Below are 14,174 nucleotides of genomic sequence, written 5' to 3'. Positions count from 1 at the left end.
CCTGCATCCTTATGGAACTTCATGTCCAATTCAAGTCTGAGTTAATAAAAACACGACCAACCCTTTCTCACTGTGAAAGTCCTTTGGGACATTCACTTCTCGACATGAATCGAAAACCGTAGGGACGAGACAAGCCTAGAAGAACATTAAACAAAATAAAACCATTTTATGTCGACTAAATGAAGTTATGGCCTGGGAGAAAGACTTGGAATGCTCTTTTTTCTGTTTATTAATCAACTCCAACATTGACTAGAATTTTGAACCAAAAATACATTTTTTGGCTTAAAATTTCGAATTCCGTCCAATATTTCTCTCTTATCCTCATCAGCCTTGAATTGCGAGAAGGAAATGTGATCGACTAAAATAGTTCCATTTCTATACCAAAAATAGGATGGCATTTCAATTGCGATTTATCAAACTCTTTTGACCTCCTTACACTGGCAGGGGACGGCAATGCTCGATGTGAAGTGAGTTTGATATTCGAATTAGCCGCACATTTTTGCAATTTAAGCTTAAAAATAAACATTTTTATACAAACTAAATCAGGACAAGAATCGACAGCTGTTTCCAACCCTTCAGAACATTCATCGATGACCGATTGTGGAACTGTGCCCAATAAATAATCCCCTCCGTCATCAGAAAGAGAACATCCAAGGAACAACATCAAATCAAACAAATAGGGCATGTCGAGGGGGGTCACAATGGAATAAGCACTCCCCACTCTTCCACACCTCCCGACACGTCCTTCAAATATATAAACACAATCCTACCCACACGATGAACATATAACTTGCCACTGGTCGGGAAATAGAAATTGATTGCATTGTCGAGGAATGGCAAGTCCAATCCACGAGCAGCCAAATCGGTCACAATCATCACACGTGTTTTACACCTTCTAAAATTCTCCAACTGCATCCGTCGGTTTGCCTGATCTAACGAACCGTAGGCAAATGAGGCATTAATTTTATAAATTTGGAGAACCTAAAATAACCAATAAACCCCAACTTGGTACAAATAATCGACATGATGTCTTGTTTGTGCAAACACGACAGTATTTCCTTCTATTTTCTTAGTCAGTAAATACACCAAAAGAGCCACTCTTTGCTCCTCTCGTGCATACAGAAACGTATTCTGAATTACACAACTCAATCAAACAGTGACTGTCGGACTTATCTTGTTGTCCGTATCCAGTCTGAGCAGAGTGGGATCTCGCAGACCCGCCTTGGAAAACTCGACAAGTGAGGATGGAAGAGTGGCCGAAAAGAAGGCTGACTGTCTGGTCTTTGGCAATCTCCGTAAAATATCCTTTAGTTGTGTAATCAGTCCAGATTCCATAATTCTAACAAAAATGAACAACAAGTCCACATGTCGGCCTCGTCCATCACAAAATAGGAGACATTGCTCAGTTTCAGGTTCATTTCTACAACCAAATGAAGGAGTCTTCCCGGGGTTGCAATTATTCTAAAATAATGGGCAATATATAAACATGTTTGGCTTTTCGTGGATAGCACTAAATTGGTCTTCCATTTTGTCTCCTCCGACGACGATTGCCACTTTTAGGGATGTGAAATGACCAAACTATAAGCTTGGGGAATTGGATTGTACTTCTTTGGTGAATTTCATCAATTGGAGACATAATTCTCTGGTTGGAGCAACAATAATGCACTGAATTTGCCCAACGTCGTTAGAGAGGTGTAATTTATTGAGAATTGGGATTAGGAAGGCTCCGGACTTGCCACTGCCTGTACGTGCCATTCCGAGGACATCGGCTCCAGACATCATCAGTGGAATGACCTGGGGGATTGGAAATTAAGGGTAGGCACTTTTCTTTGGATGGGGGTTGGGGTTTTGAAACCTTTCTTTTTAATTGCCTTTAACAGTGCCTGTGAGAGATCGAACGAATTAAATGTTCCGTAGTTTCGTTTTTTAATATTTGAAGTTGTGTTTTTTTGAGAATTTGTAACCAAAGTGTCAAATTCTTTTTCGACGTCAAGTTCCATTCCACAACAACAAGAACGTGTTTTAAAAATTTATTTATAATAAAAATTATATATTAAATAATACTCTAATAAATGTTAAACTCTAGAACCAAGCCTTTTATAAAAAAACATCCAATTACTTATATTACTGGATTTCAAACCTGTTGTTTGTCACCTCGCGGTAGGGATTGGTCATAAGACTGCTGAACTTTGTCCTCATGGATGGGTCGAATGGGAGACGTCTCTTTCATGGACCACAGTTCAAAACAATGCTCAAATGGGGTAATGTTCTGTGTTGTCTCCGTCCCTGTTCAATTTATATTTTCATGACTTTCCGTCTAATGACCCAAATATATTGTTTTACGCTGATGACATTATTATTGCTTCTAAACACACAGATTACATATCAGCTTCTTTCAACATCCAGCAACAATTATACTCCGTTGAGAATTGGCTCATTGGGAACAGGTTCGTTGCTTTATCTTCCGAAAGAAGACAATCAAACCTATATCCAAAGTTATCTCTCTATGTTTCTGGCCTTTTGTTATTTAAAAACCAAACAGGCGTATAAACATCCTAAAAGTGGCCACATTACAGGTACCCAGAAGCCACTCCTCAAACGAGTTTGGAAAGAATACATACGACTTGTATTAAGTTACGTGAGTCCAAGCTAGGCGCCCTGCCTATCTACAAGCTCGACAATGACATTTTAATCAGCACAAAACATTCGCACTGTATCTGGATGTCTGAAATCAACCACAATCGATCATCTCCACTGTGAAATAAACCTTTTTCCGATATAATAACATCTAAATATGAGAGAAGCACAATTCCTATTTGCATTGCAAAATTCCTATCATTCTTGTTCTAAATGTGCTAAACGGAAATGATTGTTTTCTGAAGAATACGCCGGCAAATCTATATTCCCAGACGCTTGCTAAAATGTTCACATCCAATGTAAAGAATAAACTATTTCATCTCGACGTCCATTTCGAAGCTGATGCCTAACTTGGTCCTCAATAAACTCTCATCGGATGTTCGCCCTCCGCTCAAATAAACCTTGCTCGTTTCCGCTCTGGCCATCGGCACTCACTAAATGACTATGCACACAAAATGGACATCTCGATCTCCCCTTCTGTAACATTTGTTGTGTTGAAAAACACTCACTGCACATCTTTTCCGCTGTCCTGGTCTTTTTTTACTCGGCAAAAAATTGATGTTTACTCCCCTGAGGTACTATGGAAGCAACCTGAAAAGGCGCTGTTGTTTCGGGATCAACAACTCATTTCAAACTTGCTTACACAATTGTTTTGATTACAGAAACTTTAATATGGACAGCATGTAGAAGCCGGCATTACTTGAGTATAGTGAGTTACTCAAGGACATTCCCACAACTGTCAAAATACAGTGGAAAGAGAGGGTTGAGGCAGATAAAAAGATCTTTAAAGAAGTTGATGTTCCCAGTTCAGAAAGATTTATAAATAAGAAGTTTGGATTAAAGCTGAATCTTTTGTTAGAATCAAGAACCAAACTGAGAAAATAATCATTTTTATTGTTTTTGTGTAAGATATTTAGTAAAAAATTATGAGGTGGTTTTTTAATTGCTGCTTTTAAACTGCTATAAACAAATTCTGAACAAAGGCGAAAAGTTAAAATACAAAAAATATTATTTTATATTTCGATACCGATACACTGTAAATTTTCTATTTAAGCTCAATAATAATCACATCTATAATTATAAAAGTATAAAATTAAAGCTTTTTGTGGATAAATTTCTAAAATTACTTATTTGTTGCACAATTAGGTTACCCAACATTAATAAACGTAATAGTCGTTGGTTTATATAGACAAAACAATAATCCTAAAAATATTTTTTTAATAATTAAATGTTTTAAACAAAACAATTTCTTATATATTTTTAAATAAATTTTCACAGAATCTATTGTATGAATAATTTTACGGACACGAATTATAATCGATAAAGCATGCTTATATTTCTTGTTGACACACCGTGTTGTAACTATAAACGATATTTGACTTAGCCAATATATATATTATATAATTGATAAATATATTTTATTTTCTGTTCTTTAATACCCCATATAGTGCCACTTAGAATATAATGCTTAATGAGCACCCCATCTTTCAGAACCCGAAACTTGGACAGCAACAGAGCTGTCTATGTTTATCGACAGGATGAGGAGCCTTCGGAAAACGAGCTCCTCCATCTCGGTTCCTGTGCTCCCTCTCTCCCATCGGGAATGGAGAAGGACGAGGAAACTGTAAGACTCAGTTTCCTTAATCCTCTTCCTCGCCAAGGAGCACCACCTCATCCAGGCTCTGAGCGCACAACAGCAGTACGGCAGTACAAAATCACTCAAAATCCCCATCCCTCAAATCACGGAGATTGGCTTCAAATACGACAAGTTCTACCCTCGGCAGTTCACCCTCCCTCCGACCCTCATTCAATCCCAACGTTCTCATTATTCACTATATATATATCAGTCATCACCCAGGAAGTGCACGACTCCCCCCTCTATGACATGGATTTAGACGACGAGACATTCTATGCTGACAAACTCAAACGATTCCCCGACTTCTCGAGGGACGACTTTGAGTCCATGATCACCAAATTGGAGGAGAACTCGGGGCATCGAAATGTAGTAGACGTGCCAATATGATAGCCGATATCCCTGGAGGCTGCATTTATATCCCTGAGGATGCCCCGGGATGTCATTCACTTGGTCTACCACTACTGGCTCTATAAGAGAGAGAAATTGGTATTTGTGGTTATACCTACTGTAGGGGGTGCCTTTGTTGCTGCAGGTGGCCACTCTCAAGGATTTCCAGTCCACGGGGACTTCACAAAACAACCCTTATATTGCATTTCGGAAGAGGTTGGAGAAGATGCAGACTAGGAAGGTCATTCCAGTGGTTGTAGTGTCTAGAATAGGAAAATTGATGAGTTTCACTACCAGAGAATGTTCAGACTGAGAAGGGAGTTCGACAGGGCATTGTATGTCATTTCCTTATGCGCCTTGTTATGGGACTTAATGGCATTTTGTAGGGGATTGCTGCACATGTTGAAGAACAGGGAGATTTTGAAGCACCAAATGATAACCAACCTGGTGCAAACAGTACGAACAATGTAATTGTTTACTTGTCGATATTATATATTTCTTTTATTATCCTATTTATAATATTAATTAATTTAGGTTTCGTACAAGAAATTATGGACATGTTATAAATGGGTATGATCTGTCTATTTGTCGCCTATCGAGTTCTCCGGTTTCTGCTTCAAAACGGGATTTCCATTTCGGGGATTTTTCGGAGGAGGGTACTCGGGATGACTACGACGGATTGCTCCATCCTCGGGTAGTCACCAAGACCGTGTTCCGTGAAGTGCGTCCTCTCCCACCGAAGGATAGTCTGGATGCTGAGTACACATTCCAACGTCGTCGTGGATGTCGTTACTCCATTCCCCTTGTATTTTTGTTGTCCTCCATTTTAGCGTCATTTCCAAATTGTTTCTCCTGAGAAAAAAATAGTGTGTCAGTCTTCTCGATTTAAGCGTCCTCTCAATGATGAGTCATCCAGTCAGATTTTCAATTCTTTTTCTGCTGACGGAGTTCAATCCCTTCTCTGTGAGACTGTCGATAGTTTGTTGGATATTCCACGGACTTTGGATGGCAAATACAGTGCTGCCAATTTGTTGGCTACAGCTGGGAGTTGTGAATTATCTCAAGTGGATGATGATACTGTCGAGTATGCTTGAAAGCTCCTTTTTTATCTCAGAACTTATTTTTGTGATGTGCTGCTGCTTTTTTAATATTTTATACGGAATTTTTGACTCTTATCGTGTTTATACTTTTATTTTTTTTATTTTGATCTTTTGTGTTAATTGATCAGTTTGCCAAATATAATTCTTAAAAAAGACTATTGCTAGATTAGATGTAAGTTATAAGTAAATTTTACTTTTGTTGACATTTTTTGAGTTAAATAAAAACTTTAAACTTATTTTTCTCCTGAAATTTGTTTAAAAAGTTATTATCTATACAAGACTATTCGGTCACGAGAATTTCACTATTTGTTTATGTGTTGTAGAAATACGAAATTGCTGAGTCGTGTCACTTGATCAAAGTACATATTATTAAAATTCTAAATAAGAACATTGCACGCACCTGTTACTATTTTACTGATAAATCAAATAGATGACACAACAACTGTCGTATTAATACTTAATTTCACGATGGTATATATTTGTACTGAGTGAAGGCAATTAGAGAAGGCAATATGAATAAACTCCACGTTTTTATAATGCTAAGATTGGTATCTTCACTCCAAAATTATGTCACGATTTCTATGGACTCGGTTAAACATAACAAAGTGCTTTTTTCTCGATATTTTAGTCGAATGAATACATTTGTTTAATAAATCCAGCAATATATTACTACAACACGTCTTCTTATTATATAAGTAAAAACTAGTTAATCTAATCAGGTGGTTTCGAAGCTGAAAACGGAGGTGACATTCCACACCACGCAATATTATTTTTATGCAGTGAGATTACAGTTCGTAATGGATTATGGTTAGAACTTGGTATTTCTTTAATTTTTTAGGAAAGATTGCAGAGATATTCAGAAGCTCTGTCGAACTGATTTGAAAATACTTTTTTCCTGGGGATCGAAAGGTTCATCTTTTCATTTACCAAAAAGTGACTTTATTATTTTAATTTTTGAGGTATGGGTTTTAAAGTCGACAAAAAAGATCATTTTGTTTTTCAGACACATTATGGTATTCTTAAAGAAAGTGAAGGTTTATTTTGTTATTTTGTTCAAAAAATTATTTTTCTGATTTATTAGATTTGTCCCCTAAAAAGTTTACGATCAGAATATATCTTAAAAATTCATTGTGATATAATACAAGTCATTTTTAGTAAAAATTCTTTCAAAAAATCAGGAATTTCTATTCTAGCAAAATCATATTTTGAAATCCCTCCCCACAAAAAAAGTACAAAAAGACAATTTAAAATCAGATTATTCGGTCAAAACGTCATGTTTTTACACAGGAAAGGAAATCTTGCATCCTGTTTTATTTAGAGTTCATACTCACAAACATGGTGATTATTCGAAAAATTATTAGATCAGGGAAAATGGTTGTCGGATATGTCTATTCGTCCAATAATGGTAAATTCAGTATAATTGGGAAAGCCAGTCCGATGTGGAATCAAGTCAATAAAAGTATGTTATTTTAGAGCTTTTATCCTGCCAACGAGAAGGCAATCATTTACCCTGGCGATATTATAGTTATTTTTTTAAATAAATTTAAAGTTATCTTTGTGCCAGTTCGACACGACTTCTGAAAAATCGTCAATCAATGCAGGGTAAAAAATATTTAAAAATTATACTTTAAGATGGAATCATAATGATGAAATGTGCAACTTTTATTTTGTTTTCTACTCCAAAAACGGAAATGATTCTTTTAGCTGCACAAGAAATTTTCACGAAGATTTATTTACAAAAATCGAGCCTATTAAGCCTGACTACAAAGCCGAACAACCGCCAGTTGGTTTTATAAGTGGTCTACCGATTTTCAAAAAAGAAAGCACACAAATTAGTTTTTAACTTATAATAAAAAAAGACTATATAATCAAAAATGTGTTGTTGAGGGAAAATATTCTTCAAGATAAGAAATTATATGTTGGAGATATTTCAGGACTGTCATTTGACAAAAATCACACTTTGTATATTCTTCATAGAGGACGTAAAAAGTGGAAAAACAAGTAATTACAAATAAATAAACCAAAGCGAATCTCTGCTAAAACAAAATCAAATCGAAGACAATGTGATTTTAATCCTAAAAAATGAAAGTCTTTCTATCGGAAAAAACATGTTTTTTGATTAAGTAAAAATAGATTTTACATGCCTCATGGAATTTTTGTCGATGAGAACGACAATATTTGGGTTACCGATGTTGTCCTCCAACAAGTGATAATTTTTGACCATAAATTATTAAGGTAATAAAAATTACACTCAAAGAAAATGTCCTTAATATTGATTTAATCATCAAATCTGGTAAAAACGGAAGATTGTTATGTATGCCTACTGATGTCGTGGTTTCCAATCATCTCCATGTGTTCGTCATTTCTGGGTTAATTTAACTATTAACTGAAATAGATACTGCGACAATCACTTAATAAAATATGACTATTCCGGAAATTTTATAAAAGAAATTAAACTTTCGGAAACCATAAATTCAAGTTTTTTAAATATTTCAATATCGTTAGTCCCTCACAGTTTAGCAATTACTAACAAGCGGGAACTAATATGTGTAGCCTTGAGGGAACTCGGATTCTTTCGCTGTTATGACTTTGATTTGAATTTGTATATCGAAGGTCCTCATTTTGAAAATTCTATAATGTCCATTCACTTTGATGATTCTGCCAATGGTTAGGCCCCTTTTACCAAATTGATTGCTTCAGCATTATATATAACTAATACAAGTTTTGTGGAAAAGAAATCTGATATATTTATTTACTTTTTTGACATTTCTGTAATGTTTAAAGTGGATATTGGTAATATTGTACGACTTTGTGTTTCTATTTAAAAGGAATTACCCATCATTCATGACATTGCGGTATCGGAATCGATCATTTATGCCGCTACATTAAACCAGGAAAACCAAATTGCAATCTACGAAATCGAAAAAATTTAAATAACCATAATCTAACTAATACTAACCATTCATTCACAAATATTATCATTCTTAAAAGAATAGACATAATATCGTACATGTTCTGTTTCATTTTGTCTGATTATTAAAACAAAGTGGATAATTGTTGCAATGAAGGCAATTTTTTTAGAGAAAGGCACTCAGATCTTACAAAAAATGTGGGAAAATGGTAAATAGTGACAACAAAGTAGTATCTAATGATAATTAACTGCGGGGATTCTCAAGCAGATATCTTAAAAAACCGTTTTGTGGGAGTATCAATCATTGCGTCATCTAGGTTGAGTCAGGGGAGTCTCCTTTTTAAACATTGTCTTAATTGTTTGTCGCACTCAGATCCAAAATTTGCCGCTGTTTAATAAATTTTTTTGAGCAAATTTAATGCTTTTCTAAATACTCCAAAAACAGTCAATAGTGCTGGTTCCGCCATCTTTATTTTTGTAAAAAAGAATTTTACAGAAGAAAAGCTTCCTCAAAAATTCCGAAATGGCATTGCGCAAAAATTGTCTAGTTAACGAACAATTTTCATCGAACAAATTTGCTGTATTTTACGAAAGACTTCAAAACAGTCGTGTCTTGGCAATTTAGGAAAAAAAATTTATAAAAGTTGTGACTCGGGATATAGTTCAGTTACAATGAAACCAAACAAGCAAAAAGCAGTGAGATCCCTTGAACTTCTCGACATGATGATTTTATTATAACGAGGTCCAGTAGAGTAGATTGATGTTTCATGTCAGAAAAGCAAAAAGACCATTTGGGTAAAGAAAACTACAGGGATGTGAAACCACGAAGCCTAATGCATGAAAAGTGATGGTATCGATGGAAATAAGTGCAATTTTTACTTTTTTTAATTGTCAAAAAGAATGAAAACTTACTCTGTTCATGTCATCAATGGTTATATAACGATAAATGTGATGCTACACATTCCATGTATAAATATATCCAAAATAACAAATTCCAACTTTATGTGGCAGACAAAGGGAGAAACACTTATTTAAGTTTGGATCACTTTTTAATAGTTATGGCTTAGAATATAGTCGCTGCTCAACATTTTATCATACTTACAAATCCCTCCGCCTTCCTGGATTAAAAAAACATAATGAAAATTACATTCCAATCAACTGTTTAAAAACAAATATCAACATAATTTCAACATGAAAAAATTAATAAATATAATAAACAGCACGTTTTAAGCAGTTTACATCACTCACACAGCAGACTGCATAAAGACAGTCAAAATACGGGACGAATGCAACACTCTTACAAAATAGTTCAGTTTTAAAAAACATTTTCTTGTTTTGTACACAAGATGAATCCATCGTAGTACAAAATGAAGGATTAAACAAAGTAACATCCATTCCGATCCCCATTACTGGACTGACAAAACAACTTCCCTCTTCTCTTCTATAAATGGGATATCTCACATTGATTGAGGACTCATTATCCGGATAAAGTGACAAACATGCCTCACCCAACTGTTCAAAACATATACGAGGCAAACTCGAATACAAACTGACAGAAATCGACACCGTTTCTAAACAAACGGAATAATTTGACCAATCAAAAGTCAATATATCAACAAACAGACCATTGGGATCTCTATCAAAGCCAGTGTAAGCCGGGAATGTGAAAATTCTGTCATTATGAGCAACAAAACAAGGCGCCTCCTGAGAAGGCAGTCCATTTGTACGGTAGGAAGTAAAAGAATTTGTTTCAATATCAAACACACAGATTATATACGAGGTGGGAATTTCCGGGGAGTAAATATGCCCATGGAAAACAATTCGTTTGCCAATAAAAATGGCGGAATATTTCGAGGCGTCCTTCAACAAGGGCAATTCGAATTTAGTCCAGCATTTATCTCGTATTTTAAACAAATAGACAGTCGCATGCAAAGAATGGTTTATTTCTGGAGAAAAACGAGATTCTCTAAACACCTTGCTGCACGTGAGCACAATAAAAGGATCCTCTCCGTCCTCCCCAAATGCCTTAATTTGGCCATTAGACGTCGGCGGTGGTCGAACTGTGCCACATACTTCTACATTAATCCACTTTTCGGGATTTTTTAGAGAAAGGCAATCGAAAATATTGGAATATCTGTTCTGATAACGTCCTCCGAAACGATAAATAATGTCGTTTATGACACAAACCTGATGTTCGTGGACCATCACTGTCTTGAAGTGGTCGAGAGAGATACACTCGTGGCAAAGTAATTCAGGGGTCCTTAAAATCTTCAAAAATCTATTTCTCCGGACACTTAATATGTTATCAATATATTTTTTCCATCGCCGACAGACAACACGGAATTTTATCAGATTTGAAAAACTGACATGCTTGAGCACTGCAACTTGATGAGGCCATGCAAGATATTCGCACATGAGCACAAAATGAACCCAAAATTCAAATAAATAACTTAGTTTAATTAACATTAAAAATAAGACAACATTTAAATAAAGACTACTCAGAACCAAGATTAGAGATGACAGTCCCCTTAGGCAGCAACTCCCGTTCCTTGGAGACCATAATCTTGAAAATAATGCGGACAGTCCCCTCAGCAACCCCACAAGCCTCGCTCACTTCTACCACAAATCACATAACCCAACCTTTCGGTGTCTTTCGGACAGAATGGACCAAACAGGACATGTATATGGAGGCCGCAGCAATCGAAATAGGAGACCTCCCAGTGACAATATTTATAAGTTCTGCCTTGTTGGCAATACTGAAGGCCGTCTGCTGCACTTTCATATCCAAATCAAGAGTACAGCAATACCGCATCTGTCACATACAACTAAACAATCAGACAGTCAAATCAGCAGCCGCCACTCTGTTGATGGTGGAAGTATCCACAATTCGGACAATCATTCTGTACATCTTGGAAATGTCCTTTGTGGGGATGCCAGTCACAGAACTTATTTCTGCCATATAAACACACAAGTGACCTTTGAGTGAACGGGGGACTTCTTCCTGTCTACACCCAATGTATGTACAGGCAGCTGCCATCACATTCGAATTGCGTCCTTTCATCATTCTGGACTGCTGTACTTGTCTGAACACAATATTCCCCCTATTCTCCCACTACACACTGACTAATACTGCTATCGACTCAGGCAAGTGGAGATAATCACAAATCTGCTTTATTTGCTTTATTTCCCGAGCCATCGCACGACTTTCCGACGATTGCTATCCATTGCCACATGCACTTACATTTGGCCTGTTCTTGTAGGTATATGACCCATCTGCGTTGTAGGCCGTTGTGTTGGCCGCGTATGTTATCATTGTCGACAAATCATGCACGTTCCCCACTTCCTTCGCACTATTGGGCATATATTTTGGCTACTTCTTCCTCCCCAACTCGCGAGGCATTCTTACTCCCCGACTCCGTATTGAATGATCTCCATTCAGAACCGACGTCAATTATTCTGATTTGTGGTTGGCAAATACCTGTCTCCAACAACCAGACCACATTTTGGGCAAACCATGTCCCCAGCTGTATAGTTTTCGACTAATATAGCGTTTGGGTGTTTTTGGCAATGTAATAAATCATTCCTTAATTTTTTAATATACTATTATTGTAAAAACCGTCTTCGTGACATTGGATAATCGATGACCCACAAGAGAGCAAAGTAATATGTTATCTGATTTATTTTATTTTGGATTAAAGCTAGAAAAAAACTTGTTAATTTTTAAATAAATTTATTCATCGCTAGTTACTAATTAAATGGGTTTTCTCACGTTTTGATTTCCTGTAGAACAAAATTCTGGAAAGAAAAAAAACTGCAACGAAATAATACTAGAAAATGGGGAAAAACTAAGCATGTGCTGTGCTTGTCCAGAAACCAAGACACTGCGAGACAACTGGTCCCAATAATGAATTATTAGTTTCCAGTATTGCCGAACATGGCCAAGAAAATTGCCAAGAAGTGATTCAACAACATTTGGAATGCCTACGCAAATTAGGATTTCGAATCTAACCAACTTCACTAATCGCATTTTGTTCTAAATAAATATCATACATTAAAAAATGTCACAATTTGCTATAATTTTTCAAAATAAGCTCCAAATGATCGAAGGCTCGGTCAAATTCTTCTGTCTCCATTCCCTGCCTTTCATATTGATGGACAAATGCTCGGAAGGAGAACATAAGCCATGCCTTCTCTACAATACTCTTTAAAGAGGGCAGAAGGGATTGTCCATTTGTTAAAACACTTGCAAACTTGTCACTTTCTCCCAAACTTCTTGGGCTGGCCCACACTGTTAAAGAGTCCCCAAATGCCCCGTATCGACATCCATGTGACGAATTGAGAATATTTGTATTAAAGCGATGGATTTCGTTTCCTCGTAGGAATAACATTGAACTTAGTGCCCTGGATGATAACGCAGACCAATTAGTTTCTAAAATTTATTATGTTCTTTACCCTGGTCTATGTGGGAATTCGAGGCGAGCATTTGACGGAGGTAACGCACCAGTCCATCCCATTGATGGAATTCGTATTCGGCAGAAGAATAACTTGTGTGAGGAACACTGCGAATGTTTAATAGTTTGAATTGAGGGTTTGGAGCAACGCATTCTAGAATTCTGTCTATGAGACTTACAAATCAAAATAAAAACTTAAGGAATGACTCAGTTTTGTAGGACCTTGTTCCAAGTCAATGTGACCCGCTGGGAGAATGACGGAGGCAAATTGTCTCGATATTACTTTATTAATCATTTGGAATCCAATTGGATTTTTGCTAGAAATTCTTTGATATCCAGCATATCGAGATGATAATTTTCTGATCCCATCGTTTTCGACTACTAAAAGTGCGTCAGAATTATCGTAGAGAGAAGAAAGTGTAAGCAATGTGTTGTATGCCTGTACACTCACTTCTCCACTACTGAACGGCCAAACAATCTGTTTTATCATTTTTATATAAATAGACTTGATTTATTATTGGACTGTGTTTATAACTGTCGCAAAGCTGTTGGGTTATTAGAGAACCAAGTCCAGAACCCGTTCCACCGGCGACACTCATATTGACTAAAAATCCTTCAATTTTATCAAATCTTTCCACTTCTTTCTGGACTATATCCATAATCTACAATCTATTACTAAATATAAATACTTGAAGGGAGTGTTCTCGTCCATATCCGTAAAATCCATTTGCCCAATTATTTCCGCACCCAAAATCTCCGTAAAAACAATTTAAATTAGAATAAGCCCAAATTCGATTTTTTGAAGATTTTATTCTTTTTATTACCTAATTTTTAGTAGAAAAGACATGCCTTTCTTTCCATGTCTATTTGGATTGCATTTGCTATAAGTTTTTTCCCGTCCGCAGATTCGCGAAAAAACTGAGAACATACTTTTGTGGCAAATTTAAGATTGTCTTGTTTTCTACATCCAGTTTTTCTCTCGCTTAAATCATCAACCAAAGTGGAAAAAAAGGCATCCCCAATCTGGTTCCCACATTGCCCAATCTGTAGTG

The 14,174-nt window shown here is 36.2% G+C and overlaps 1 protein-coding gene and 1 long non-coding RNA gene across 2 annotated transcripts; one reads left to right on the top strand and one right to left on the bottom strand.

The window, feature by feature from the left end:
- Positions 1-4,925: 4,925 nt before the first annotated feature.
- Positions 4,926-5,805, top strand: LOC115228523. The gene is made up of 3 exons (XR_003883222.2): positions 4,926-4,995; positions 5,047-5,127; positions 5,195-5,805. It is a non-coding gene; the product is annotated as an uncharacterized LOC115228523 (long non-coding RNA).
- Positions 5,806-12,732: 6,927 nt separating this feature from the next.
- Positions 12,733-13,781, bottom strand: LOC115228519 (tubulin delta chain-like). The gene is made up of 4 exons (XM_036498956.1): positions 13,643-13,781; positions 13,330-13,608; positions 13,128-13,288; positions 12,733-13,095 (listed from the first exon to the last, which is right to left on the bottom strand). Exons 1-4 carry the CDS (start codon positions 13,779-13,781, stop codon positions 12,733-12,735), a joined length of 942 nt encoding a protein of 313 aa, XP_036354849.1.
- Between the last annotated feature and the right edge of the window lie 393 nt (positions 13,782-14,174).

The sequence above is a fragment of the Octopus sinensis genome, unplaced genomic scaffold (assembly GCF_006345805.1).
Source record: "Octopus sinensis unplaced genomic scaffold, ASM634580v1 Contig10782, whole genome shotgun sequence".
NCBI classification, from domain to species: Eukaryota; Metazoa; Mollusca; class Cephalopoda; order Octopoda; family Octopodidae; genus Octopus; species Octopus sinensis.
The sequence above is the reverse complement of the archived record's forward strand: the minus strand, read 5'-3'. Positions and strand labels throughout refer to the sequence as shown.